This window comes from Ceratotherium simum, chromosome 1, assembly GCF_057802395.1.
Source record: "Ceratotherium simum simum isolate JZ-2026a chromosome 1, ASM5780239v1, whole genome shotgun sequence".
NCBI lineage: Eukaryota > Metazoa > Chordata > Mammalia > Perissodactyla > Rhinocerotidae > Ceratotherium > Ceratotherium simum.
In genome coordinates, this window is record NC_141900.1 from 86,226,924 (window position 1) to 86,252,820 (window position 25,897).

At 37.6% G+C, this 25,897-nt stretch overlaps 1 protein-coding gene across 3 annotated transcripts in view; it reads left to right on the forward strand.

Annotated features, from left to right (window-relative positions):
- The first annotated feature begins 6,975 nt into the window (after positions 1–6,975).
- Positions 6,976–25,897, forward strand: part of KLHDC10 (kelch domain containing 10) — a 57,236-nt gene continuing 38,314 nt past the window's right edge. For 2 of the 3 annotated variants that reach the window (XM_004418688.3, XM_014784858.2), the window contains exon 1: positions 6,976–7,249. In XM_004418688.3, the coding sequence (XP_004418745.2) occupies positions 7,078–7,249 (172 nt within the window). In that variant the 5' untranslated portion in view covers positions 6,976–7,077. The remainder of the gene's footprint in view (positions 7,250–25,897) is intronic. The other variant, XM_087430670.1, reaches the window with a different exon arrangement.

Here is a 25,897-nt window from a genome sequence, read left to right on the forward strand (position 1 = left end):
TGAAGAACTTCTTTAACATTTTTTGCAAGGCAAGTCTGCTGGCAACAAATTCCCTCAATGTTTGTCTGAGAAAGTCTTTATTTCTCCTTTACGTTTGAAGGATAATTTTGCAAGGTACAGAATTCTAGGTTGATGGGGTTTTTTTTCTCTCAACACTTTTGCTTGCATGGTTTCTGAGAAGAAGTCAGATATAATTCTTATCTTTGCTCCTCTATAGGTAAGGTGTTTTTTTTCCTCTGGCTTCTTTCAAGACTTTTTTCTTTATCTTTGGTTTTTTGCTGTTTGAATATGATATGGCTAAGTGTAGTGGGGTTTTTTTGGCATTCATCCTGCTTGATAATCTCTGAGCTTCCTGGATCTGTGGTTTGGTGTTTGACATTAATTTGGGGAAATTCTCAGTTGTTATTGCCTCAAACATTTCTTGTGTTGCTTTCTCTCTTCTCCTCCTGGTATTCCCATTACACATATGTTACATCTTTGTAGTTGTCCCACAGTCCTTGGTTATTCTGTTCTGTTTTTTTTCAGTTTTTGTTCTATTTGATTTTCAGTTTTCAAGGCTTCTATTGATATATCCTCTAGCTCAGAGATTCAGTCAACTAATGAGCCCATCAAAGGCATTCTTTATTTCTATTCCAGTATTTTTGATCTCTAGCATTTCTTTTTGATTCTTTCTTGGAATTTCCATCTCTCTGCTTACATTACCCTTCTGTTCTTGCATGTTTTCTACTGTTTCTATTAGCTTCCTTAGTGTATTAATCATAGCTATTTTAAATTTATGGTCTGATAATTCCAACATCCCTGCTATATCTGCGTCTGGTTCTGATGCTTGCTCTGTCTCTTCAAACTGTGTCTTTTGCCTTCTAGTATGCCTTGTAATATTTTGTTGAAAGGTGGACATGTTGTGTTGGGTAAAAGGAACTGCAGTAAACAGGCCTTGAGTAATATAGTGGTAAGATGTGGAGGGAGGGGAGTGTTCTTTAGGCCTATGACTAGGTCTCAGTCTTATGGTGAGCCTGGGCCCCAGGACTGTGAACTTCACTAGTGCTTCCCAGTTGTTGTTTTTTTAACCCACCTAGGTGGGACAGGATGGCTAAAGGGGCTGTAGTGGGGTAATTCCCTTCCTCCAGGTCTGTAGGCTCTGATAAAAACCCAGCAGGTTAGGCTCTGGTAAAATAGTTTCTCCTGAGGGCAGGCCTTCTTAAGAAGAACAAAAATGGTTACTTTTCCCCTCCTCCTGCCTGAAGCACAAGAGGATGTTTCTCTGATCTACGCTGTGAGCTCCTGGATGTAAAAGACAAAAATGTGAGGCTTCTCCTATGACTACGTCCCCCTGGAGTTTTTAACTTGTCCACACCAAACCTCCAGCAGTTCACCTGCTACAGTTAGGTTTTCCTACCCCAGTACTGGTTCCCGTGGAGGATTTTGCTTGTTTCTGCTTTGGTAAGTTGTGATTCTCTCTATCCATTTCTCTCTCTCTCCAATTTTGGGGGCAGCAGTTTGCCCTGTGGCCTTGCTTCTCTGATGGATCTAAGAAATTTTGTTGATTTTTCAGTTTATTCAGCTTTTAGCTTGTTGTTAGGATAGAGCAGTGACTTCTAAGCTCCTTACATGGTGGACTGGTAACCAGAAGTCCCCCCTTTTTTTTAATTAAAAAAAGAAACATTAAAAAACTTTTAATAATGAAACTTGCAACCTTTCAGATAAATATAGTATTATGAGCATCATATAACCTATATTTAACATTAACAATTTATTTCCTCTCTTTCATTTTGGCTAACATCTTTTCAATTAAAATATAGGTGTTATGATAGTCCATTCTTAAAGATTTTATTATAAACGTCTAAAAAATAAAAAGATTTTCTTATATAATCTTTTTTTTTTTTTTTAAAGATTTTATTTATTTATTTTTTCCCCCCAAAGCCCCAGTAGATAGTTGTGTGTTATAGCTGCACATCCTTCTAGTTGCTGTATGTGGGACGCGGCCTCAGCATGGCCAGAGAAGCAGCGCGTCGGTGCGAGCCCGGGATCCGAACCCGGGTCGCCAGCAGTGGAGCGCGCTCACTTAACCACCAAGCCACGGGGCCGGCCCTTCTTATATAATCTTGATATCATTATCACACCTAACAAAAATAACATTAATTCCCTAATATCATCTAATAACCTTTCCAAGTTCAAATTTTCCCACTTGTCCCCAGATTATCTTTTAAGGTTGATTTGTTCAAGAGGACCACATACATTTTATTGCAAGTTCCCTTTAATCTATAATTCTTCTTTTAAGAATTATTTTTTTGTGTGTGTGAGGAAAATTAGCCCTGAGCTAACATCAGTTGCCAATCCTCCTCTCTTTGCTGAGGAAGACTGGTGCTGAGCTAACATCCGTGCCCATTTTCCTCTACCTTATATGGGACGCTGCCACAGCATGGCTTGACAAGTGGTGTGTCGGTCTGCACCTGGGATCCGACCCTGTGAACCCCAGACTGCTGAAGAGGAGCAGGTGAACTTAACCACTATGCCACCGGGCTGGTCCTAAGAACTATTTTTAAAAAATTTTATGAGGGAAAAATTCAAATATACACAAAAGAAGAGAGAGAACAGTGCAATGAACTCCAAGTACCCATCACCTAGCTACATTAAGCATCAATTCATGGCCATCCTTGTTTAATCTGCATTCTCATCCTATCGCTCATGCCCCTCTTCCTGGATTATTTTGAAGCAAGTCCTAGACATCATTATCATTTTACCTGTAAATATTTCAGTGTGCTTCTCTAAAAGATAAGAGCTCTTTTTTTAAACAAAAATCCACATACCCCCCCAAAATTAATAACAATTCCGGAATATAATCCAATATCCAATCAGATTTTCCCATTAAAAAAATAGTTGACTTGTTCTAATCAAAATGCAAACAAGGCCCAAACACTGCATTTGGTTGATATGTCTCTTAAAACTCTCTTAATCTGTAGGTTCCCTTTCCCTCTTTCTTCGCCTTGAAATACAGTGTTGAAGAAAACAGCCTGTGTGTTCTATAGAGTTTTCCACATTATATATTTTGCAGATTACATTCTCAAGTCACCACTTAACATATTCTCTGTCCTTTTTATTTTCTGTAAACTGGTAGTTAGAGCTAAAGGTTTGACTTTATTCATTTTTTTTGGTAAGAATACTTCATCGATGATTGTTTTATGTTTGCTGTATTAGCAGCCATTGATTATCATTGCCTAGATCTATTATTTCATTAGAGGTTGCCACCCTCCCATTTTGTTTTTGTCTTATTTCATTTAGTTTTTCATGACATTGACTTATTGATGAAACCAGGCTAGATATTGTGGAGATAGTCCCCCTGGATTTGTTTGATTGTTTCACATGTCATTTAACTTGTTCCTTTGTCCCCTCAGTGTTCCTGTAAACTGGATGTTACAGCTTAAATCTTGATTAGATTCAAGTTAATGTTTTTGGCATGATTACTTCATAAGTGATATTGTGTACTTCATATTACATCATGTTAGCAGGTGCATATTGTCTGCATGCACTTATTTTGAAGGTCCTGCTCCAGATCAGGTCGATACCCATCAAAATGTACCCACATTCCATGTTAAAAAAATTTGGCTGTAACCTTTTTAAAAGGCTTTTAAAATAATTTAATAATTTTAAATTTAGTTAAGACTAAATCTTTCATTTTGTTTCTGGAATTTAAAATTGATTTTATATATATATAACTATATGAGATGGTTTTCAGTTGATTGGTTAATATAATCTTATTTTTGTAGATTCTTTTTTTCCTCTTTATTATGAAGAATTCCTAACATATACAAAGGTAGGCAAAACAGTATAATGAACAATTCTTATCACCCAGCTTCAGCTTATATAGTCAACATTATTCTTCTAGCTCCCTTCCACTTCTCCCTTTCTGTATTATTAAAAAAAATTTTTATGAGATAAAATTCACATACCATAAAATTAACCCTTTTCATGTGTATACTTCAGTGGTTTTTAATATATTCACAAAATTGTGCAACCATCACCACTATCTAATTTCAGAACATTTTCTTCACCCCAGAAGAAACTCTCTAGCCATTCCTCTCTTCCCCCAGCTCCTGGCAACCACTAATCTACTTCTCTCTCTATAGATTTGCCTATTCTGGACTTTTTTGTATAAATGGAATTATACAATATATGGTCTTTTGTGACTGGCTTTGTTAACTTTGCATAATGTTTTCAAGGTTCATCTGTGTATCAGTACAGTCATGCTTTGCTTAACAATGTGGTTATGTTCTGAGAAATGTGTCATTAGCCCCTTTTGTCATTGTGCAAACATCATAGAGCAGACTTACACAAACCTAGATAGTATAGCCTACTATACACCCCTAGGCTATATGATACTAATCTTATGGGACCACTGTCATATATGTGGTCTGTTATTGACAGGAATGTCGTTGTGCGGTGCATGATTGTACTTCAGTGTTTTATTGCCGAATGATATTACATTGTATGGCTATAACACACTTTGTTTTCCCATTCATTAGTTAATGGACATTTGGGTTGTTTCTACTTTGGGGCTGTTATGAATAATGCTGGTATAAGCATTAATGTATGCATTTTTGTATGGACCTATGTGTTCATTTCTCTTGCGTATATACCTAGGAGTGGAATTACTGGGTCCTATATTATTTTGAAGCAAATAACCGACTCATATAATTGTATCCATACATATTTCAGTATGTATCTCTAAAAGGTAAGGACTCTTTTGTTAACATAACCACAATAATATTATTCTACCTAAAAATAGACAATAATTCTTTGATGTCATAAAATATTCAGTATTCAAATTTCTAATGGTCTCATTAATGCTTTTTTCTTCAGTTTGTATGAATCAGGATTCACATAAGCCCTGCTGCTGTACCCTACTAAAGGGTGAATTTTATTGCAATTGATTGATATGTCTTTTAAGACTCTTTTTTAACAGCTTTATTGAGAATTCACATATCATATAATTTACTGATTTAAAGTGAAGCCAATGTTTTTTCATTTTTCTCCCCATCCACTTCTTTCTGCCCATATTGTTTAATTTTTTTTATTGAGATATAATTCACATACCATAAAATCCACTCTTTTCAAGTATACAATTCAGTGATTTTTAATATATTAACAAAGTTTTGCAACCATTACTATTCAGTGATTTTCAGTATATTCACAGAGTTATATATACAACCATCACAAGTCTCTTTTTAATCTATAGATTTTTCCCTCCAAATCTCATTTTCCTTTGCAATTTATTTGCTGAAGGATCTTGCTGCTTTATCCTGTAGAATTTCCATCGTCTGGATTTTGCTGTTTGCATCTCCGTAGTATTTTTTTATTTTCCTCTGTCCTCTATATTTCCTATAAATTGGTTGTTAGATATAGATATCTGATAAGATTCAGGTTCAATTTTTTCTACAAGACTACTTTATAGTCATGTTTATGTTCTAGCGGCACGTATGTCTCATCTTTCATTTTGTGATGCTAGCAGAGGTTGATGCTCAATGGGTTGATCTCCGAATTCATTAGGGGTTGCAAAATGGTGATATTCTATCATTCATTCTTTATTTATTACTTGAAATACTCCTATAAAAAGAAAATTTCCTTCATCTACTATTTGGTTACTCAGTGGTACAGTTTCTTTAGAAAAATTAACACATTAATTTTTATTTTCATATTGTAGAGCCAAAGACTTCCCCCCCCCCCCCCCCCAGGTCTCAAACATTTTCCTAAGCAGCGCGATATAGTGCTTAATGGGTAAAACACCTGCCCACCGGGACTAAAAGTAGGAAAATAAGGGGGCGGGGCCAGTGGCGACAGGAAATCTGCGCTAGCAGGATACGCGTCCTCAGCTCCAGCAGATTTTTCTCTTTTTTGGCCGCATCACGTAAGATTCTCCTAGATGAAGCATCAGGCAAAAACAGAAAAAGAAAAAAGAAAAAGCCACCAGATCTAAAAAAAGTTTTCTTTTCCTCAAGGAATTTATATGCTTTTCCATAATCATTCATAAACATCAGTGAACAGTCTATATTTTCCCACTTTGCACTGCGCCCAGTAAATTCGAAGCCAAATTTTCTGTTTAATTTTGGAACAACAGGAATTTCTGATCTGTACATCTACATTTTCCTTCCATCTTGATCCTCCGTACCTGTTCCGGTCTTTAAGCTGATTCAAATTTTCTACGAGCAGAAAGGGGTTTGATTGAACAAAAACATTTACATAGCCATCAGACATCTATGAAAGGTATCTTTTTCTTGGCACTCTACTCACTGCTGGGTGTTATTTAAAAAATCCTTACGTAATAAGCCAGAAATAGTTTCTCATTGGGGTCTTAATTTGTATTTCTATGATTACTGGCGAGCTTGAACATTTTCGTTAAAATTGTTTGCTTGGGACGTGGCTTATATTGAATTAGGGAGGAGTTCAGCTAGTCGACTGAAAGACAAAACAAATGAAACCCAGGAATACCTCAATTTTACATTTAAGCTTTGACTCCGCCCCTGTTTTTTTCCCACTCCAAAAGAGCCCTTTGTGTGTTTCAGCGGTCAGGGAAAGAGATCTCAGTCTGTAAAGCTGACAGAACACCGTATTGCCCCCCAATATGTGTATTATGTGCCTATCCTATTTCTGATTTTAGTGTTTATGGGAAAGACTTTCTGAATCCTGAACATGCTTGGAGTACCGGTAGTCGCCGGGACTCTTTCTGCAGGCGTGGCCTCGCTCACTCGGCCTTCGATTGGCCCGCCTGATCCCGCAGGAGACGCGGGCTTGCTTAGCGCGGTGAATGCGAGTGATGAGTGGCTGCTTCTGCCTTCTCCTTCCACTTTTTTTTTTTTGCCATAGCTATGGTTACCACGTCTCTCCCCGCCTCCCTCCACCTACCAAGAAGACGACTGGCCATTGGCTGTCTGTCACCAAGTCAGTCAGTCATTGGCCCCTGCTGAGGAGCGGGCGCTCCCCCTTCCCCTGTCTCCCGGTCTCTTGAGGAGCCCAGGAAGGAGGCTCCGCTAGTGCCGCCGGGCCAGGGGCTGCCGGGCCGGCTGCGGTCCTCGTTAGCGGGTCATGTCGGCCGCCCAGGGCTGGGACAGGAACCGCCGGAGGGGAGGAGGCGCCGCAGGCAGTAGTGGCGGCGGCGGAGGTAGCGGGGCCGGCGGGGGCAGTGGGGGCAGCGGGGGTCGGGGGGCTGGCCAGCTCAACCGATTCGTGCAACTCTCCGGGCGGCCGCACCTGCCAGGTGAGTCGTGGGACATGGTCCTGACAGCTTGCGGGCCCGGCGGGAAGGTGACTGCTACCTTTTCTTTTCTCCCTAGCTTTCTTTTCCTTGGGAGTAGAAAAGGCAGGCCCCACGCATATCAGAAAAACTGGAGCTTAGGGGAAAGGAAAGGTGTCTTTGAGGTTGTGGCGAGAACAGGAACACAGCGAAGAAAAGTAGTTTTGCTCTGTTGAAAGCTCTGTGCTGAGAGTTGTGTTTTCTTTTCAAAGGAGAGGCCCCCGTCTCATTGACATTGCCAAATGTTTCACTTACTCGGTTCCCAGTCTCGTTCTCTGCCGCAGATTGATCTTGTAAAAGAAAAACATTAGCGCCTAGCTGTGGGAAATTATTTTTAAAAGGGTGCTAAATTGAGGAGAGAAGAGGAAAGAGCATTCCCAAAAGTGATTTTGTAAAAATCACTTCTAGTGTGTAAGAGGCATTCTGAAACAAGAAAGGAGGAGGAAGGTGGGGAGGGTCGTTGGAAGGTGGGTGGGAAACAGAACCAAGAGAATTAGGGAAACTAGTTGGATTATTAATATTTTGGAATGTCCAAAGGCAGAATGGATAGTGTGTCTGGATTTTAAGGGGAGCAAACGAAGATCAAGAATATACTTAGTGACAAAATTATGCTTTGTCTACTATATAGAAACAGCTGATTGAGAATTGGAAAAATGTGATTATTTCACGTTTTGGCCTACAATTCCCTATTCGTGAGTTCTGCTGCTTTAAAAAACAAAGACAAATCAAATCGATATGTGTGTGCAGATAGTTTTAAAGAGATACATTTGTAAGTGAATATTCACTATAGTAGAAGGAAGGTAAGAAAGTAAATACTGCGCAGAATGTCAAATGTTATATTGGGCAAGCTTATTTTTCCATGAAGAGAACTATCAGGAATGGTGTGTTAATCATTGACCATGTTTTTTGTGAATAATGTTGAAGTTGGTTTTATCAGTGATGTATTTGTTTACCTGATGAGTTTTGAGAACATGATGGTTTCCCGAATTGTGTTTGCTGCTCTGTCTTGTATTTCTTAGTAGTCAAAAATTGTTATTTGATTAATTTGAAGATAACAAAGGGCATTTTGCACATTCAATGAGACAACTGCTTATGTTTGTGATAATGTTACTGATGTGTGCTAAAAATTCACATTAATCCATATATATGTGCTATTAAAATTAACATTGAGACAGCTTTAAATCGTAAAATATATAATATATAAGGAGATGGGTTTGAGATGATAGTATCAGACTGGGTATTCTAGAATTGCTAAATATGTGATCTTTAACACGAAAAAGAAAAAAGGAGAAATCTTTTTCTTACCCCAAATTAATAGCAAAAACTTACATTTTTGTGTATTGACAGATCAGAAGATAAATCTCTTCCCAAAGACTATCACCAGTTTGCTCTCCACTACTGCAATTTTTAGGTCTTTGATCTTGGGTGATTTATGCCATGGGCTTCATATAGGCATTCCCAGGCTCCCAAGAACCTGGTTGATGCACTTCCTTACTGCCACCACCTGATGGCAGTGGAAGCCATGATTTTTGATAAAGGGCTTAGGTGTGGAGCTATTTCTGCATTCCCTTAGCACACAAGGCCAAAAACAGCCGTTGTCCAGAGGTAAAGATAAACGTGTTTAAACTGTGAAAATTCATGCAGTGGGGTCATCAGCTTCTTCTCTCCACTTTCTTTTCCCTTTGACTGGCACTTCACTCTTTCTTGCCCAAGTAGGCAGCCTCTGTCTTTTCTTCACTCTCAAAATTGGGAACGTCGGATATCTCAATATATACTTTCAATTTCTTTCACACCAATTCTTGCTTTTCCCAAGTATTGCATTGTAAGCCTCCCCTCCCCGCTTGATTGAAAGGTTTTATTTTGAGATGTTTAAAAAGATTTTAGGTGATAGGGAGGGATAGAAATGTCTGGGCTGTTCTATGGCTGACCCTGGAGGTAAAAAAAAATTTTTTTTAAGTTTAGGTAGCTAACTTTCTCTCTCTCTTGAACTCTAATTGCATTTTCCATTTCCTTCTCTACCAAGAGTTCCAGATGCTGAGCATATAGAACCCTTTCTTACTTTTTGCATGTCTACCCTCTATCCAGCCCCCAGTGAAATAAAACAAAACAACCTGGTCTTCCTGGAGTGTTACTCTTTCAGTGATAGCACCTTTATCCATGCAGTTATGCAAACCTGAAACTTGGAGCATCTTCCTTACCATCTTCTGTTCCCTTGCATTTCAGGTATAATCAATAACCAGGTCCTGTTTCTTTTGTTTCTGCCATAAGTCCAGTCCATGCTGCCGTCATCCCTCACTTAGGTCTCCTGCAGAAGCTTTCTTTTTTTTTTTTTTTTTTAAAGATTTTATTTATTCAGCTTTTTCCCCCCAAAGCCCCAGTAGATAGTTGCATGTCATAGGTTCACATCCTTCTAGTTGCTGTACGCGGGACTCGGCCTCGCGTTGGACGGAGAAGCGGTGCCTCGGGGCGCCCCCGGGATCCGAACCCGGGCCGCCAGCATCAGAGCGCACGCACCTAACCGTCAAGCCACGGAGCCGGCCCGTCCTGCAGAAGCTTTCTAAGCAATCTTCCTGCTTCTACTCTTTCCCTCCAGTTCCTATAGCATGCTGATCTTCTGCTAGCAGAAATGGGTTCTCATCTCTGTTTACAACCCTTTACTAGCTTTTCATTGCTCTTAGGATAAGGCAAAAATCCTTAACGTGGCCTAAAGGGCACTGCATGGTCGGGCCCCTCTTTAACTCTCTATTTAATCCTATATCATATAGTCTTGCTTTTTGATCTTTCTCTGCATCCTTGGACATATCATGCTCCCTTTGGCCACGGGGCCATTGTACATGCTATCCCATCATCCAGGAGCCCTCTTATTCCTCATTCTATTCTCTTTTTTTGACTTCTCTTACACTGGATCTCAGCTTGATCACACTGTTTTTCAGGGGAGTCTTCTCTGACCTTCTGATTTGTTCTCTTCTACCTATACACACTCATAGCACCTTGTGGTTCTCCTAGGGCATGCTTATCATTTGTGTGTGATTCCTTGATATGCATGATTTGATACTCTTGATGTATATACACACACACATCAAATATATAAGTATATACACATTATACATATACACACATGTTAATATATATTCTTAAATTCTAAATACATTGGCATTGTGTGTAAGCAGGTAGTGTCTTGTGAGTTTGGTTGATTAGTTTGGTTCAATCCCCTATGGCCCCGTTGACTTGGGACAAATGGATAAGATCAAGTTCTTAAACATAAAAATAGTAGACTAGACTCAGCATCTATGGTGATAGCACAAATGATACCTTGTGAAACCTCGTTTGAGCAGCTTCTTGCCTTTTTGCTGTCTCCTAAAATACAATAGTGATTATGTGTTTGCCCCATAGGCCAAGAAATTCATAGCTTCTTAGTCCTGGATTTCCATTAACTCATGATCTCTATACACCCAGTAAAGAAAAGGGAACAGTGTTTTTTGTAGAATAGGTATGCAGAGGTAGAGCTCAGGGGCAAGGAGATCCTGGGGATAATGGAACCCAAGTTACTATTATGATTTGACTGTGTGAGTTTGATTAAATACCATGTATTAGCTAGGAAAACGGTTAAACATTGTTGCTAACATAGGAACTGGAAAACTGAAAAAGAAAGAGGGGGAAAATTTAACAATTGGTAAAGCTGGGTAAAAATAATAGTGAAATCTTAACTTAAAAATTTAGAATGTGATCTCTGTTCATGATATAAAATCCAAATGGTACAAAAAAGCATATGATAAAAGGCAAGTTTTCCTTCTACCTTTGACCCCAGCTAATTATCTTCCTTCCTTAGAAGCAATCCATGATAAATTTCTTGTGTATCTTTTCCAGAAAGATATGTATGTGTATGGGGTGGGGGAGAAATGGTAGCATTTCTTTGTTTGGATGGGCATTTAAAATGTTTACAGGGCCGGCTCTGTGGCTTGGCGGTTAAGTGCGCGCGCTCTGATGCTGGCGGCCCGGGTTCGGATCCCGGGCGCGCCCCGAGGCACCACTTCTCCGTCCAGCGCGAGGCCGAGTCCCACGTACAGCAACTAGAAGGATGTGAACCTATGACATACGACTATCTGCTGCGGCTTTGGGGGGAAAAAAATGAATAAAATAAAAAAATCTTTAAAATGTTTACAGTCTTGCTAATACAAATGATACAGTGAATATCCCTGTACATATATAATTTTGCACATAATTGAGTCTTTCTTTAGAATAAATTCCTAGAAGTACAATTGCTGGGTTAGAGGATATGTATTATTTAAATTTTGATCAATATTGTCAAATTGCCCTCCATAGAGGTTGTACCAGTTTATGTTCCACTATCAGTGTTGGAGTGCTGGCTTCCCATACCCTTGGTAACAGAGTGGGTTCTCAAACTTTTTTTAAATTATCAATTTAATAGGTATATTTTTCTTAATTTTTTCAACAGGTATAAGAACCATATTTATTTCCTTTATTCCTCATATTTGTTTCCTTTATTTATAACGTCTACTTATATTTTTTGTTCATTTTTCTCTTGGGATGTTTAATATTGTTTGTAGGAACTCTCTGTTTTAAGGAAATTATTTCTTTGTCTGATATGTGTTGCACATATTTTGCAGTTTGTCATTTGGCTTCTGACCTTGTTTTTTTTTTTTTTTGTGGATTTTTTATTTATTTATTTTTTTGTGAGGAAGATCAGCCCTGAGCTAACATCCACTGCCAATCCTCCTCTTTTCCCTCAAAGCCCCAGTAGCTAGTTGTATGTCATAGTTGCACATCCTTCTAGTTGCTGTATGTGGGACGTGGCCTCAGCATGGCCGGAGAAGTGGTGCATCGGTGCGCGCCTGGGATCCGAACCCAGGCCACCGGTAGCGGAGCGCACGCACTTAACTGCTAAGCCACGGGGCCGGCCCAGACCTTGTTTATGGTATATTTTTTCAGCAGAAATTAAAAAATTTTTTGTAGTTGAATTATCAATCTTTTTTGGATTTTAGGTTTTGTGTCATAAGAAAGGCCTTCACTATTTCAATATTGTTTCTAATTAAAATTAAAATGAAAATTCTTGTGTTTTTTCCTGGTACTCTTATAATTTTAAGTTAAATGCACTTATCCGTACAAAATATAAGTTGCGTAATGTATTGAGGTAGGAATCCAACTTTACTTTTCTTCCAGGTGGCCACCCAGTTTTCGCAGTATGGAAATTTTGTCTATAGGTGTACTTAGTTCCGACATAAAATTTGGGGTTCTTACTGGACTTTTATTCTGTTTCGTTGATCAGTTTACCTATTTATACCTCACGACCCCATTCTTTGATTATAGTCCTCTTTCATTCTACTTCCCAGAGTTTTCTTGTATATTCTTGCTTGCTTATTTTTCCATGAAACTTAGAATTAGTTTATCAAGCTCCCCTCCTCCGTCCTGTTGGTATTTTTATTGGTACTGCAATAAATTTATAGATTGATTTAGAGATAATTGACGATTTTGAGGTTCAGTCTTCTTTTCAAGAATGGGGTTTGTAGTCATTTCTTGTTGTTCAAGTCTTCTTTTGCACCCCTCAATAACATTTCAAAGTTTTTTCATATAAACCTTTCACATTTCTTGTTATGTTTATTCCTTGGTATTTTATCTTTTTTGTTACCATTGTAAGTGGGTTTTCTACTTCTATTATATCTTTTACCTTGTTTGAATATGGGAATGCTGAGTATTAATTTTGTCCCTAGCCAGCTTTGGAATTATACTATCTATTATAGTTTCCTAGTTGTTTTTCTAGGGTTTTGTAATTAAATAATTATATCAATACCAAATAAAGATAATTTTATCTCCTCCTTTCAAATTTTTTTACTTATTTCTTTCTTTTGTCAAAATGATTTGGTTAGTACTTTCCAAAAATATTAAACAGTAAGATAGTAGTGGATCTTTGTCTTATTCCTGACTTCAATGGGATGTTTTTAGTGTTTTCCTATTCAGATTGGACCTGACCTTAAATTGAAGTGTACATATTTTATTATGTTAAAGTAGTCAGGTGTTACCATTTTGTTAAGATTTTTGAATATGGAAGTAAATTTTGTCAAATGCCTTTTCAGCCTTTATGGGAATTATGCAGTTTTTCGCCTTTGATCTCTTATTGTGGTGAATTGTACTAATAGATTTGCTATTACTGGATCATCCTTACATTCCTGAATCAACTCACTTTGTTATCATGTATTATTATTTTAAATATGCTGCTGGGTTCTGTTTGCTAAGCTTTATCTAGAAATTTTGCATGACTAGCAAGGTTTGGTTGAATTGCCCATGAAATCATTTGGACCTTGAGTATCTTGTGGGGAGAGTAGCCCTTCAACAGTTATCTCTACTTCTATGATAATTTGACTGCCTACGATTTATATCTTTTGGGGGAAGCGTTGATACCTTATATTACCCTAGAAAATAATCAGTTTCATCCAAGTTTTCAAAATTATTTGTGTGAAGTTGAGCAAGATATTCTTTTATGATTTAAAAAAAATTTCCTGTCTGTGACTACATTGTCACTTTACTCATTATGGCTTCTTATCTTGTACGTGTGAGGACTTGCCTTTTTTCTTGTTGAAAACCAGCTGTTGGATTTTTTAAAATTGGTTCTACTGTTATCTCTCTTTTCTTATTTATTATTTTTTTTCTTTCATTGTTGTACATTCTTCCTTTAGCTTTCCTTAGATTTATTTTGTGGTTGTTTTTCTCTCTTCTTATGTTGGATGCTTAATGTTCTTTTCATTCTTTCCAATTGTTTACATTATAAGATTTCTTCTGAACACTGCTTTAGTTGTGTCTTGTAGGTTGTAGGCTTCTTGTTGTAGTTATTTTCTAAATATCTTGCAGTTCCATTTTTGATTTATTTTCTTTTGCACAAGAGTAGTTAATCCTTTTAAACTTTTTCTTAACATCTCCATTTATGTTTTTAAAAGCTTTATTGAGATGTAATTCACATATCATACAATTCACCATTTAAAGTATACAATTTAATGGTTTTTAGTATATTCAGATATGTGCAGTTATTACCATAGTCAATTTTAGAACAGTTTCATCACCTCAAGAAGAAACCCCATATCTTTTAGCTGTCCCTCCTTTATCCTCCTGCTCCCATTCTCTCACCGCCTCCCCTAGCCCTAAGCAACCACTAACCTACTTTCTGTCTCTATAGGTTTCTCTATTATGGACTTGTTCATATGAATGGAATCATATAGTATGTGGTCTTTTTTTTTTTTTTTAAAGATTTTATTTATTTATTTTATTTCCCCCCAAAGCCCCAGTAGATAGTTGTATGTCATAGTTGCACATCCTTCTAGTTGCTGTATGTGGGACACGGCCTCAGCATGGCCGGAGAAGTGGTGCGTCGGTGCGCTCCCGGGATCCAAACCTGGGCCGCCAGCAGCGGAGCACGTGCACTTAACCGCTAAGCCACGTGCACTTAACCGCTAAGCCACGGGGCCAGCCCCTAGTATGTGGTCTTTTGTGATTCCTTTCTTTCACTTTGCATAGTGTTTTCAAAATTTGTCCATGTTGAAGCAAGTGTCAGTACTTCATTCCGTTTTATGGCTAAATAATAATCCATTGTATGGATATACCACATTTTCTTTATCCACTTACTTATCCATTGATGGGCATTTAGATTGTTTCCATTTTTTGGCTATTATGAATAATGCTGCTATAAAGATTTGTGTACAGATTTCTGTGTGTACATATGTTTTCATTTCTCTTAGGTATATGCCTAGGAGTAGAATTGTTGGGTCATGTGGTAACTCTATGCTCCATGTTTAATGATTTGAAGAACTGCCAGACTTTTCCAGAGCAGCTGGAATTTTACATTACTGCCAGCTGTGTATGAGAGTTCCAATTTCTCCACATCTTTCCCAACACTTGTTTTTATCTGACTTTTTGATTCTAACCATCTTAGTGGGTATGAAGTGGCTTCTCATTGTGGTTTTTGATTTGCATTTCCCTGATGACTAATGATGTCAAACATCTTTTCTTTCTTTCTTTTATTTTTATATTTATATATAATTAAATTATATATTAGTAATTATATATAATTTTATATTTATTTTTCTTTCTTTATTTTCCAGCTTTTTTGAGGTATAATTGTCATCGAGAATCTTTTTCATGTGCTTATTGACTAATTGTATGTCTTTTTTGGAGAAATGTCCATTAGATCCTTTGTCCAATTTTTAATTGGATTATTTGTCCTTATTATTGAATTGTAAGAGCTCTTTATATAGTGTAGATGCAAATCCCTTATCAGATATATGATTTGCAAATATTTTTCTTATTCTGTGCTTATCTTTTCACGTTCTTAATTGTGTCCTCTGAAGCACAAGAGTTTATAATTTTGATGAAGTCCAATTTATCTATTTTCTTCTTTTGTTGCTCTTGCTTTTGATGTCATATCTAAGAATCCTTTGCCAAATCCAAGGTCATGAAGACTTACTCCTGTGTTTTTTCCTAAGAGTTTTATAGTTTTGCTCTTACTTTTATGTCTTTGATTCATTTTAAGTTAGTTTTTATGTTTGGTGTGAGATAGGGTTATCTCAACTGGCTGTCCTGTTGTCCCAGCACCATTTGTTGAAACGGCTGTTCTTTCCCCATTGAATAGTCTTGGCATTGTTGTCAAAAATCAATTGACTGTAAACATACAGGTTTATTTCTGGACTCTCAATTCTCTTCCATGCCTCTATATATCTATCCATGTGCCAATACCACACTATCTCAATTACCATTGCTTTGTAGCAAATTTTGAAGTCAGAAAATGTGAGTCTTTCTACTTTATCTTTCTCAGGATTGTTTTGGCTATTCTGGGTACCTTGCAATTCCATATAAATTTGAGAATCACCTTGTCAGTTTGTACATAGAACTCAGCTGGGATTCTCATAGGGCTTGTGTTGAATCTGTATGTCAGTTTGGGGAATATTACCATTTTAATAATGTTAAGTATTCCACTCCCTGAACGTGAGGTTTTTTCCATTTATTTAGATCTTCTTTGGTTCTTTCATCAAAGTTTTATGGTTTTCAGAGTTCATTTATATTGTGCTTGCCTTTCTCAGTCCTATTGTCCATATCCCTTACTATGTTTTCAGCAGTGTTTGTACTCCCTTGTGCTACTTCCAATGAAGATTTCATATGTGTTGGTTTTATTTTTTCCTTCCATTTCTTTTTTGTTCTCTGCCTACTTGTATTTCATCTCTTTCTATTTTCTATCTTCCTTGAGTTAGAATCTCTTCAGTCTTTTCTGCCCTTGAACCAGCATTAGCTTTGGTAAAGCTTATTGTCTTCCACCTCCTACCACCACCACTATAAAAGGAATACAAGCTCTTATTAAAATTTGGAAAATATTGAAAACTTGAAACAAGGGGAAAATCATCCCTGGTAATTCCACTTAAAGACAACTATATCAATATTTTGATATTTTACTTTCCTTTTAGTTCTTTCTTAGTGAATAATGTTTTATTTAATACTATATAAATAATTACATATCACTAGTAGCAACTTGAGATTCTCTTAAAACTGTTCTATATTTAAATGTTTTACTTATAAACACTTGTTTATGTTTTCCGTTATTTTATCAGGTAGCATCTGTTTGTCCTGAATTTCTCATATGAATAACCTTTTAGGTTTTTTTTCTAGCTGATGTCCTTTACTTCTCTCCTTCACAGCCAGGCTTTCAGAGGAATAGGCTCTGTTGTTTATTTTAACTTCTTTTTTTTTTTCTCTTCAATCTAATGCAGTCTTGCTTCTGCCTCCATCGTTCTACTCAAGTGCTCTTGCTAAGGTAATAATGTCTTAATTGCTGAATCCATTAGATATCTCTTAGTTTTTATCCTTCCCAACTTCTTTAGATTTTGCTTTTGACTACCTTCTCTACTAGAGCCTAGGAATACATAATAATTAGACAAAGTCTCAGTTCCTAAAGAGCTCTTAGTTATCCTTTTATCTCTTCAACTTCTCATTAGTTTTCCTTTATCTGCCCCTTAATATTGGTATCCAACAGTATATCTGTTTGTTTTTCCCTTCTTACTCTTATATTTCCCCTGGGTGATATCATTAATATTCTGGCAATGCCCAAATCTGTCTCCAACCCAGACTTCTTTTCCTGGCTTGTTTGCCAATGGCTACTAGACATGCTAACTTCAACATGTCCAAAAACAATTTCATCATCTTTCCTGCCAAATGTGTTCTTCCTTCTGTGCTCCTTATCCTGACTAATTGAATGGCTACCTCATCAATTTAGAGACTCAAGCCCGAAACCTGGGAATCACATTAGATTCCTTCCTTTTGCTCACCCATATCCAGTTGGTCACAAAGTCTTGTCAATTTTTGCTCCTTACCCTAACTCTTCTGTTTGTCCCTTTTACCTCTCCAACCTCACCATTAATGTCTTTTTTTTTTTTTTTTTTTTTTTTTGGTGGGGAAGATCAGCCCTGAGCTAACATCCATGCCAATCCTCCTCTTTTTGCTGAGGAAGACCGGCCCTGAGCTAACATCTATTGCCAATCCCCCTCCTTTTTTTCCCCTTTTTCTCCCCAAAGCCCCAGTAGATAGTTGTATGTCATAGTTGCACATCCTTCTAGTTGCTGTATGTGGGATGCCGCCTCAGCATGGCTGGACAAGGGGTGCGTCGGTGCACGCCCGGGATCCGAACCTGGGCCGCCAGTAGCGGAGTGCGCTCACTTAACCACTAAGCCACGGGGCCGGCCCCTCACCATTAATGTCTTTTGTTTTATATTTCAGCTATACAGTTGTCCTCCTCCCTTATCCACAGGGGGATATGTTCCAAGACCCCTAGTGGATGCCTGAAATCGTGGGTAGTACCAAACCCTATATTTACTATGTTTTTTCTATATATACATACCTATGATAAAATTTAATTTATAAATTAGGCATAGTAAGAGAGTAACAACAATAACTAATAATAAAATAGAACAACTATAACAATATACTGTAATAAAAGTTATATGAATGTGGTTTCTCTCTCTCTCAAAATATCTTATTGTATTGTACTCTTCTTCTTGTGATGATGTGAGATGATACAGTGCCTATGTGATGAGATGAGGTGAGGTGAATGATGTCGGCATTGTGACGTATTGTTAGGCTACTGTTGACCTTCTGTCAGTAAGTCAGAAGGAAGATTATCGAGCCGTGATGATGTTGCTGGCTGGGGATCCAACAAAAGAATGATTCACTTGCCTGGCTGGACCGAGAGGGGTGGTGTGAGATTTCATCATGCTATGCAGAACGGCGTGCAATTTAAAACTTATGAATTGTTTATTTCTGGAATTTTCCATTTAATATTTTCAGACTATGGTTGACTGCAGGTAACTGAAACCATGGCTAAAAGGGGACTACTGTATAGAAGCATTTGCAGTTAGTTGCCTTAAGTTTTTGGAACAAGGTAGATTGGGAGGGAGAGATTTAAAAAAAAAAAACTTGGGGTTTCCTGCAATACTACACTGTCATGATTCTGAATGTACTATTTCTTCTTCCTAGAGTGCCATTCTCCCAATTGTCTTCTAAGACCCACCCGAATATACTTTATACGGCTTTTTTCTATTCTCTCTTTTAATACAGATGGCTTATTTGTACTGAGTAGTTACTGTGTCTCTGACCCTGTTCAAGGTATTTTACAAGCATTAATTTATTCACTCTTCATAATCTTGTGAGGTAAGTAACTTTTTCATCCCATTCTGTGTTGAGGAACTGAAGCTTAGAGAGAAGCTACATAACCTGCTCAGAGTTTATATAGCTTGTAAATGTCAGAGTTAGGATTCAGGCCCGATCTGTTAGACTTCAAAGTCCATGCTATGGTGCCTCTTCTTTGTGCCTTTGTATATACAAAGGATCACAGTACTTATTATACTGCACTGCAATTGTGTCAGAACTTATCTGCTTACCATGGGCTCCTAAAGGTAAAAATAATCTCTTATTCTCGATATCTTCCACAGAGACAAGAACACTGCCCAGCTTATAGCAGCGTTTTAGTACATGTTTATTGAATGAGTTGGTAATTGTCAGTGTCTATAGTTATTCATGCAAGAGAGATGAGTTTAGGTTATTTTACATTACATAAGTCTAAATACATTTTTTTTTTTACCTAGGAGTTTAGCACAGACAATTTTTGTATGGCTTTCCAAATACTTTTTTTTTTCAAGTACAATTTAATGTTGAATACTATCAGAAATAGTGGTAGCATCCTTCCATCTGTGCCTTGATTCCATCCCCTCATGCCTTTTCAGAAAATTTACATTACCATCACTTCTCTGTCCTGTGTCTTCAATCTCTTTCTCTCCATCGAATCATTTCTGTAACATTTGAGCTTGCTCAAGTTTTATCTCTTTTGATCTCCCCCTTTTCTTTTATACCCAAGCCAACTAGAGTTGCTGTCTTCATTGCCGTACCTCCCCATCATGTCTTTGAAGTAGCTCTGGCTAAAGTCACAAATGACCTATGTGTTGTCAAACCAAGTGGACATTTTTCAATCTCCATCTTATTTGATCTCTCTTCATTTTGAAACATCCTTTTCTCTTGGCCTCCCTGGCATCGGGGCTGGTTTTCTTTTTGTGTTTTCTGGTTTTCTGTCATACTGAGTCTTCTTTGTCAGCTCTTCCTCTTGTACCAGGCCTTAATGTATTGGAGTTCTCAAGTCTTAATCCTATGCCTCTGCCCTTCTTTTTTCAACTTATTTTAGGTATTCTCTTTCAAATCCATGGTTTTCAGTTTCCATCCCTACGCCAATAAGTAAGGCCACTTTCTAACTTCTGCCCAAATCTCTCTTGAGGGCCATATACTTGCTTTTCTCCATGTCTCCACTTACATCCCTCATACCCCTCAAGTTCAACATGTCTAAAACTGAATTTGTGACCTTTCTTTATTCTAAGGGGAGCTATTGGACAGTTTTAAGCAGGGGAGTGATGTGACATGATTTACATTTTTTAAAGCTCCCTCTAGCTGCTGGATGGAGAATGGGTTGGGGGAAATGGTAAAAGTGAAGGCTAAAGGCCATTTAGAAGACTATTGCAGTAGTCTCTTAAAACAATGGTGGTGGCTTGGACTAGGGTGCAGTGGTGTAGGTGGTGAGAAGTGATTGAAAATGAGATGTTTTGAAAGTAGCATTAACAAGATTCACTATGAAGTATGAAGGAAAGAGAGGAATCAGGATGACTCCTAAGTTTTTGTCTTGAGCAGCTGGATGGGTGATGGTGTCATTAAATGAGATGGAACAGACTGGAAGAAGCAGGCTTGTGGGGACCAGTCAAGAGTTCTGTTTTAGCTCTGTTAAGCTTGAGATGCCTATTTGACCTCCAAGTAGAGGATATACGGTGGGCAATCTTCATATATAAATCAAACTCAAGGGAGAGGTGGAGGCTCAAGATATAAATTTTGGAATTCTTGGCGTACAGGTGGTGTTTAAAGCCACTGGCCTGGATGATATCACCGAGGAAGTTTAAATAGAAATAAGGACAGAAGACTGTAACTCTTGAAGGTGAGAAGGAAAGGAGAAGCGAGCAAAGAAGGTCAGTAAAATAGGAGGAAAAGCAGGACTGCTTGGTTTCAGGGGGGCCAAGAGAAGAAAGTGTTTCAAGAAGGAGGGAGAGGTCACCTTGTCACATGTGCCTGAGGACTTGAGTAAGATAAGGTTCTAAAATGGTGGACTTTGTACTACTGTTACTACAGTACTATAGTTACGGTGGGTAGAGTAGGCTTTTGTGGGCTGACCTAGGGACCTGTTAACAGTTTATAAAGGGGGAAAATATATTCAGAATTTCACATCACAAACTGACATATAAATTTAGAATTTTGAAATGCAGCCTAATTTTTAATAGCCTGTATACTTTTTAAGGTTCACTTTGTTTATTCTCCCTGAACTATTTTTTTTTCTTTTTTAAAGATTTTATTTATTTATGTTTTTCCCCCCAAAGCCCCAGTAGATAGTTGTATGTCATAGCTGCACATCCTTCTAGTTGATGTATGTGGGACGCGGCCTCAGCATGGCCGGAGAAGCGGTCCGTCGGTGCACGCCCGGGATCCGAACCCGGGCCGCCAGCAGCAGAGTGCGCGCACTCAACCGCTAAGCCACGGGGCCGGCCCTCCCTGAACTATTTTTAAGGCCTCCTATTTTTGTTTTTTTAGTCTTTTCCTATATACTGAAACAAGATTAATCTTCCTAAAGCGTGACTGTGATTATTGCTTCCTGGGTCAAAATCCTTCAGTGGCTTCCTGCTGCATTTAGGATTTAGCCTGATCTCATGCTCTTGCTTTTTATATTTGCGATACTGTCAGTGAATTTGCTCCAAGCTTTATCTAAGATGTGATCATTGAGTTGTCTATAAGACTAGATAGTGAAATTAGAAGGATGATGACTATCAAGAATAATGACATAAATAGTCTTTGGAGTTGAATGGTGTGGTTTTTTTGAGTTGTTTCTCTTCTTACCCACAGTAGCTCCGGCCATATGGTTTCATCAACAAACTGTCAACTCAGTTAATTTGAATCAGATGTGTAATTGATCAAACTAACACTAACCACAAACATCTTGGTGTCACATAAAACAAAATCGTAATTGAGCCGAAAAAATCCTGATGTAGCTTTTTTTTTTTTTGGTGAGGAAGATCAGCCCTGAGCTAACATCCATGCTAATCCTCCTCTTTTTGCTGAGGAAGACCGGCTCTGAGCTAACATCCATTCCAATCCTCCTCCTTTTTTTTTTTTTTTTTTCCTTCCCCAAAGCCCCAGTAGATAGTTGTATGTCATAGTTGCACATCCTTCTAGTTGCTGTATGTGGGACATGGCCTCAGCATGGCCAGAGAAGCGGTGCGTCGGTGCACGCCCAGGATCTGAACCCGGGTCGCCAGTAGCAGAGCACGCGCACTTAACTGCTAAGCCACGGGACCAGCCCCTGATGTAGCTTTAAGTTATTTCTCTCCCTGAATGGTTTTTTCAAAGTTTTGTTTTGTATATGCACATATATTTAAAGTTAAATATATTACCTCTCTCTAAAGTACCCAGTTTGGAGTGCACATTAGAAATTTCATATTCCTGAATCATGTTTGTGTGTTTGTGTGTGTTAAGTCCAAAACTTATCTGTGCATTTATAGAAAAAATGCTTCAATGTTCTTGTGAAATCTTATCTTTTGAAATTTTTATTTCTGAGTAAAGAAATAGCTGTTGTTTCTGAGTATAATGCTTCATGCAGATGTCTTACTGGAAATCATGTCTAATTTGGCAGTATTCGTATCTGGCACTTTTTAGTTTTGTATTTAAGGTATTTTTATTGACTCTGCTTGTTACATAACAAGATTATTATCAAATTTTCAGAATAGCTTGTTTTTATTTTTTTTTTAAATTATGTTTTTTTTTAAAAATTTTATTTATTTATTTATTTTTTCCCCCAAAGCCCCAGCAGATAGTTGTATGTCATAGCTGCACGTCCTTCTAGTTGCTGTATGTGGGACACGGCCTCAGCATGGCCGGAGGTCGGTGCGCGCCCGGGATCCGAACCCGGGCCTCCAGCAGCAGAGCACACGCACCCAACCACTAAGCCACGGGCCGGCCCGAGCTTGTTTTTAAATATTAGACTTTTTAAAGCAGTTTTTAAAATATCGGACATTAAAAATTTGTTATTTAGTAAATATTTTGTTTCTTTTTGCCAGCTTTAGTCCAACCAAGTTTTTATTGCTTTTGGTCAAGTTTAGGTATTTTCTTAGAAGACATTGCATTTGCCAACAGAAAATGGTGACCTGAGAGAAGGGAAAGTGAGTTCATAAAGAACAGCTGTGTTTTTGCTTTCAAAATTGATTACTTTTCTGGTTTTAATCAAGGAACAGAATGAGTAGCCACAGTAACAAATGACATTTCTGGATACAATCATTTAACTCGTAGATTTCTTTCTGCTTGGTTCCTGAGTTTCACTGGCAGAAATAGGGAGGGCTGTGTGTCTCTAAAGAGCTACCCATCTTTGGTGCTCCTTAAAGGAGGGAATTTGCAAAATTTTACTTCATTAGGCATTGCCAAAATGTATTGATTTACAAATCTGTTTTTCATATTTAGTCTCCTACATCTATATTCACCCAGTACATAGGTTTTTTTCCTCTTTCTCTCTCTCAAGGATGTTTTTGGGGAAAGAGGTTATTCTCTGGGTACACAAGTTAGAGTGCAAGAAATCCAGAAGCAAGAAAAGACCAAATAAGGTAGTCTGACTCTTGAGTGGTTTTTACTATAAATTTTTATTTCAGTATGATTAGGATTCAAATATGTAGTTCTTAGTAAAGAAACTGATTGGATTATTTTCTAGGGTTGTAGGTTGTATTCTATACTCATTTCTTAAAAAGGTGAAGTTTTGCTGGAGATAAAAAGGAAGGAGGTGATGCTGAATTAAGAAAAACAGATCCTCTGGCTATAGTGTACATTTCAGGACAGGCACATTGACACAGATACACATAGAGTACAAGTGAAGGTTGTTTTTTTTTTTTTCCAAGTCTTAAACACAGAAAACAACCTATAAGCAGTAAAAAAAAAAAACAAACAAACAAAAAAATGTTTAAATTAACTTTTTATCCTTTTCCTTTTTCCCCTCTTCTAAAACTTCCTAGAGGGCCGGCCCCGTGGCTTGGTGGTTAAGTGAGCACGCTCCACTGCTGGCGACCCGGGTTCGGATCCCGGGCTCGCACCGACGTGCTGCTTCTCAGGCCATGCTGAGGCCGCGTCCCACATACAGCAACTAGAAGGATGTGCAGCTGTGACACACAACTATCTACTGGGGCTTTGGGGGGAAAAATAAATAAATAAAATCTTTTAAAAAAATAAAAAATAAAAAAAAAAATAAAACTTCCTAGAATCATAAAATGTTAAAATTGAAAAAGACCTTGGAAATCATTTTGCCCTCTCTTCTACCCAGTGTGGGAGTCCTTTCTTCAATAGTTCTAATCTTTTTTTTTTTTAACCTCTGTTTTAAAGAGATCTTTAACTTCTTAGATGAATGGGCTGCCCATCACTTTGTGGAGAGAGCTGTCAGATTATTTGTTGGCTCTAATTATCACGAAGAGTTGCCTTAAATTCAGCTGCAATTTTTATGAGTTTCTCCCAGTTGTACCTTCTGGTAGAATATGGAATAAATCTATTCCTTCTTCCATTTAATTATCCTTTTGAAAACAATTATAACATTCTGTTTTTTTTGTTAACCTGGGTCCATCAATTCATGAGTCTGTGGATGGTCTTCAGGGGATTATATCATATGTAAAATTGTGAGTATATGTGCATTGTTCTGGAAAGAGAGCCAGTAATTTTATTAGTCTCAGTGGAACCTGATTCCTCACCAAAGTTAATGTACCAGACCTACTGGGATGGACCTGGTAATCTTCTTTTTGTTTTTGTGTTTATTTTTATTATTATTATTTTTAATAAGCTTGCAGTGAGCCAGCTAGTCCAGTATCTCAGGAACCATTGCACTAGGTAAGTTCTAAGATTCTTAGAGCATTTCTGATTACATTGAGAATTGTAGAATTTTTAGAGCTTTAGAGACCATCCAGTATACATATAGTTTATGGTGTATAGTTAATTCTTCCTATCAGAAGATTAAACTGGTCCAAGAGGGTGGAGTTTATTTAAAAATTTTAAAGTCTCAGCAGCCATTCATAAACATTAAGAATGTGATGATGCTATTTTAAAATCAGAACAGTTCTCAGGAGTTTTGTTTGTTAGATTCAGATTTAATGTTTTAATCTAACACAGGTTTACGAATTGTAATACTTTTTGATTAATTTTTAATCTGTAAAATCTTTAGCCTATTTTGGTTTTACTGTTTCTAAGGGAGGCGGGTATAGCTTAGAATTCAGTAATTTATGAACACTGGTTTCAATATCAAATCTACCTTTCGGAACAGTTTGAGCCTGATACAACTCCTCCTGTGCTCCCTCTCTCCCCCAAAGACAAAACTTTTCAACCAACAAGGCTATTTTTTCAGTAAAGTAATACTTGAATTACTATAACTATCACTAATAATATAAACCAAATGACAAAGAGCAGCTTAAGATTTGAAAAGTCTATAATAGGCCTACTTTTTGCTACAAATGTCAGAAAAAATAAGAGATTAAAGTGAAATAAAACAGAAAAATGAAGCATGGCAGGGGAAATGAACATGTTTTAATGAACAACAGAAATGGCAAGCAACAGAGAAGGCGAGAACCAGCAATTTTCATTCATTTACTGTTTATTCTTCTTTTAGTGCCAAAAATATTTGAGTTGGGTTATAAACAGAGATGTGTGTATGAAAATAGAATGTTTAAAATAAATAAGTGAATGAATAAATAAATAAACTATGGAATGTGATTGAAAACAGAAGATATAATGTCCCTGATAAGTTATAGCTGCTGCAAATAGCTGCTTTTGCCTCAGTGTTGTAACTCCCTACAGATACATTTCCTGTGTGTGTGTTAGGGAAGTACAGTAGAAGCCAGTAAGTAGTCAACAGCTGCTCACACCCTAGCTTGAAGGCCCTTAAAAGAATCAGAGTGTATGTTCTAGTTGCCAGCACAGTTGTTCTTTTTTTGACTCCTAAAAACCTAAGAGATGGAAATATTACAG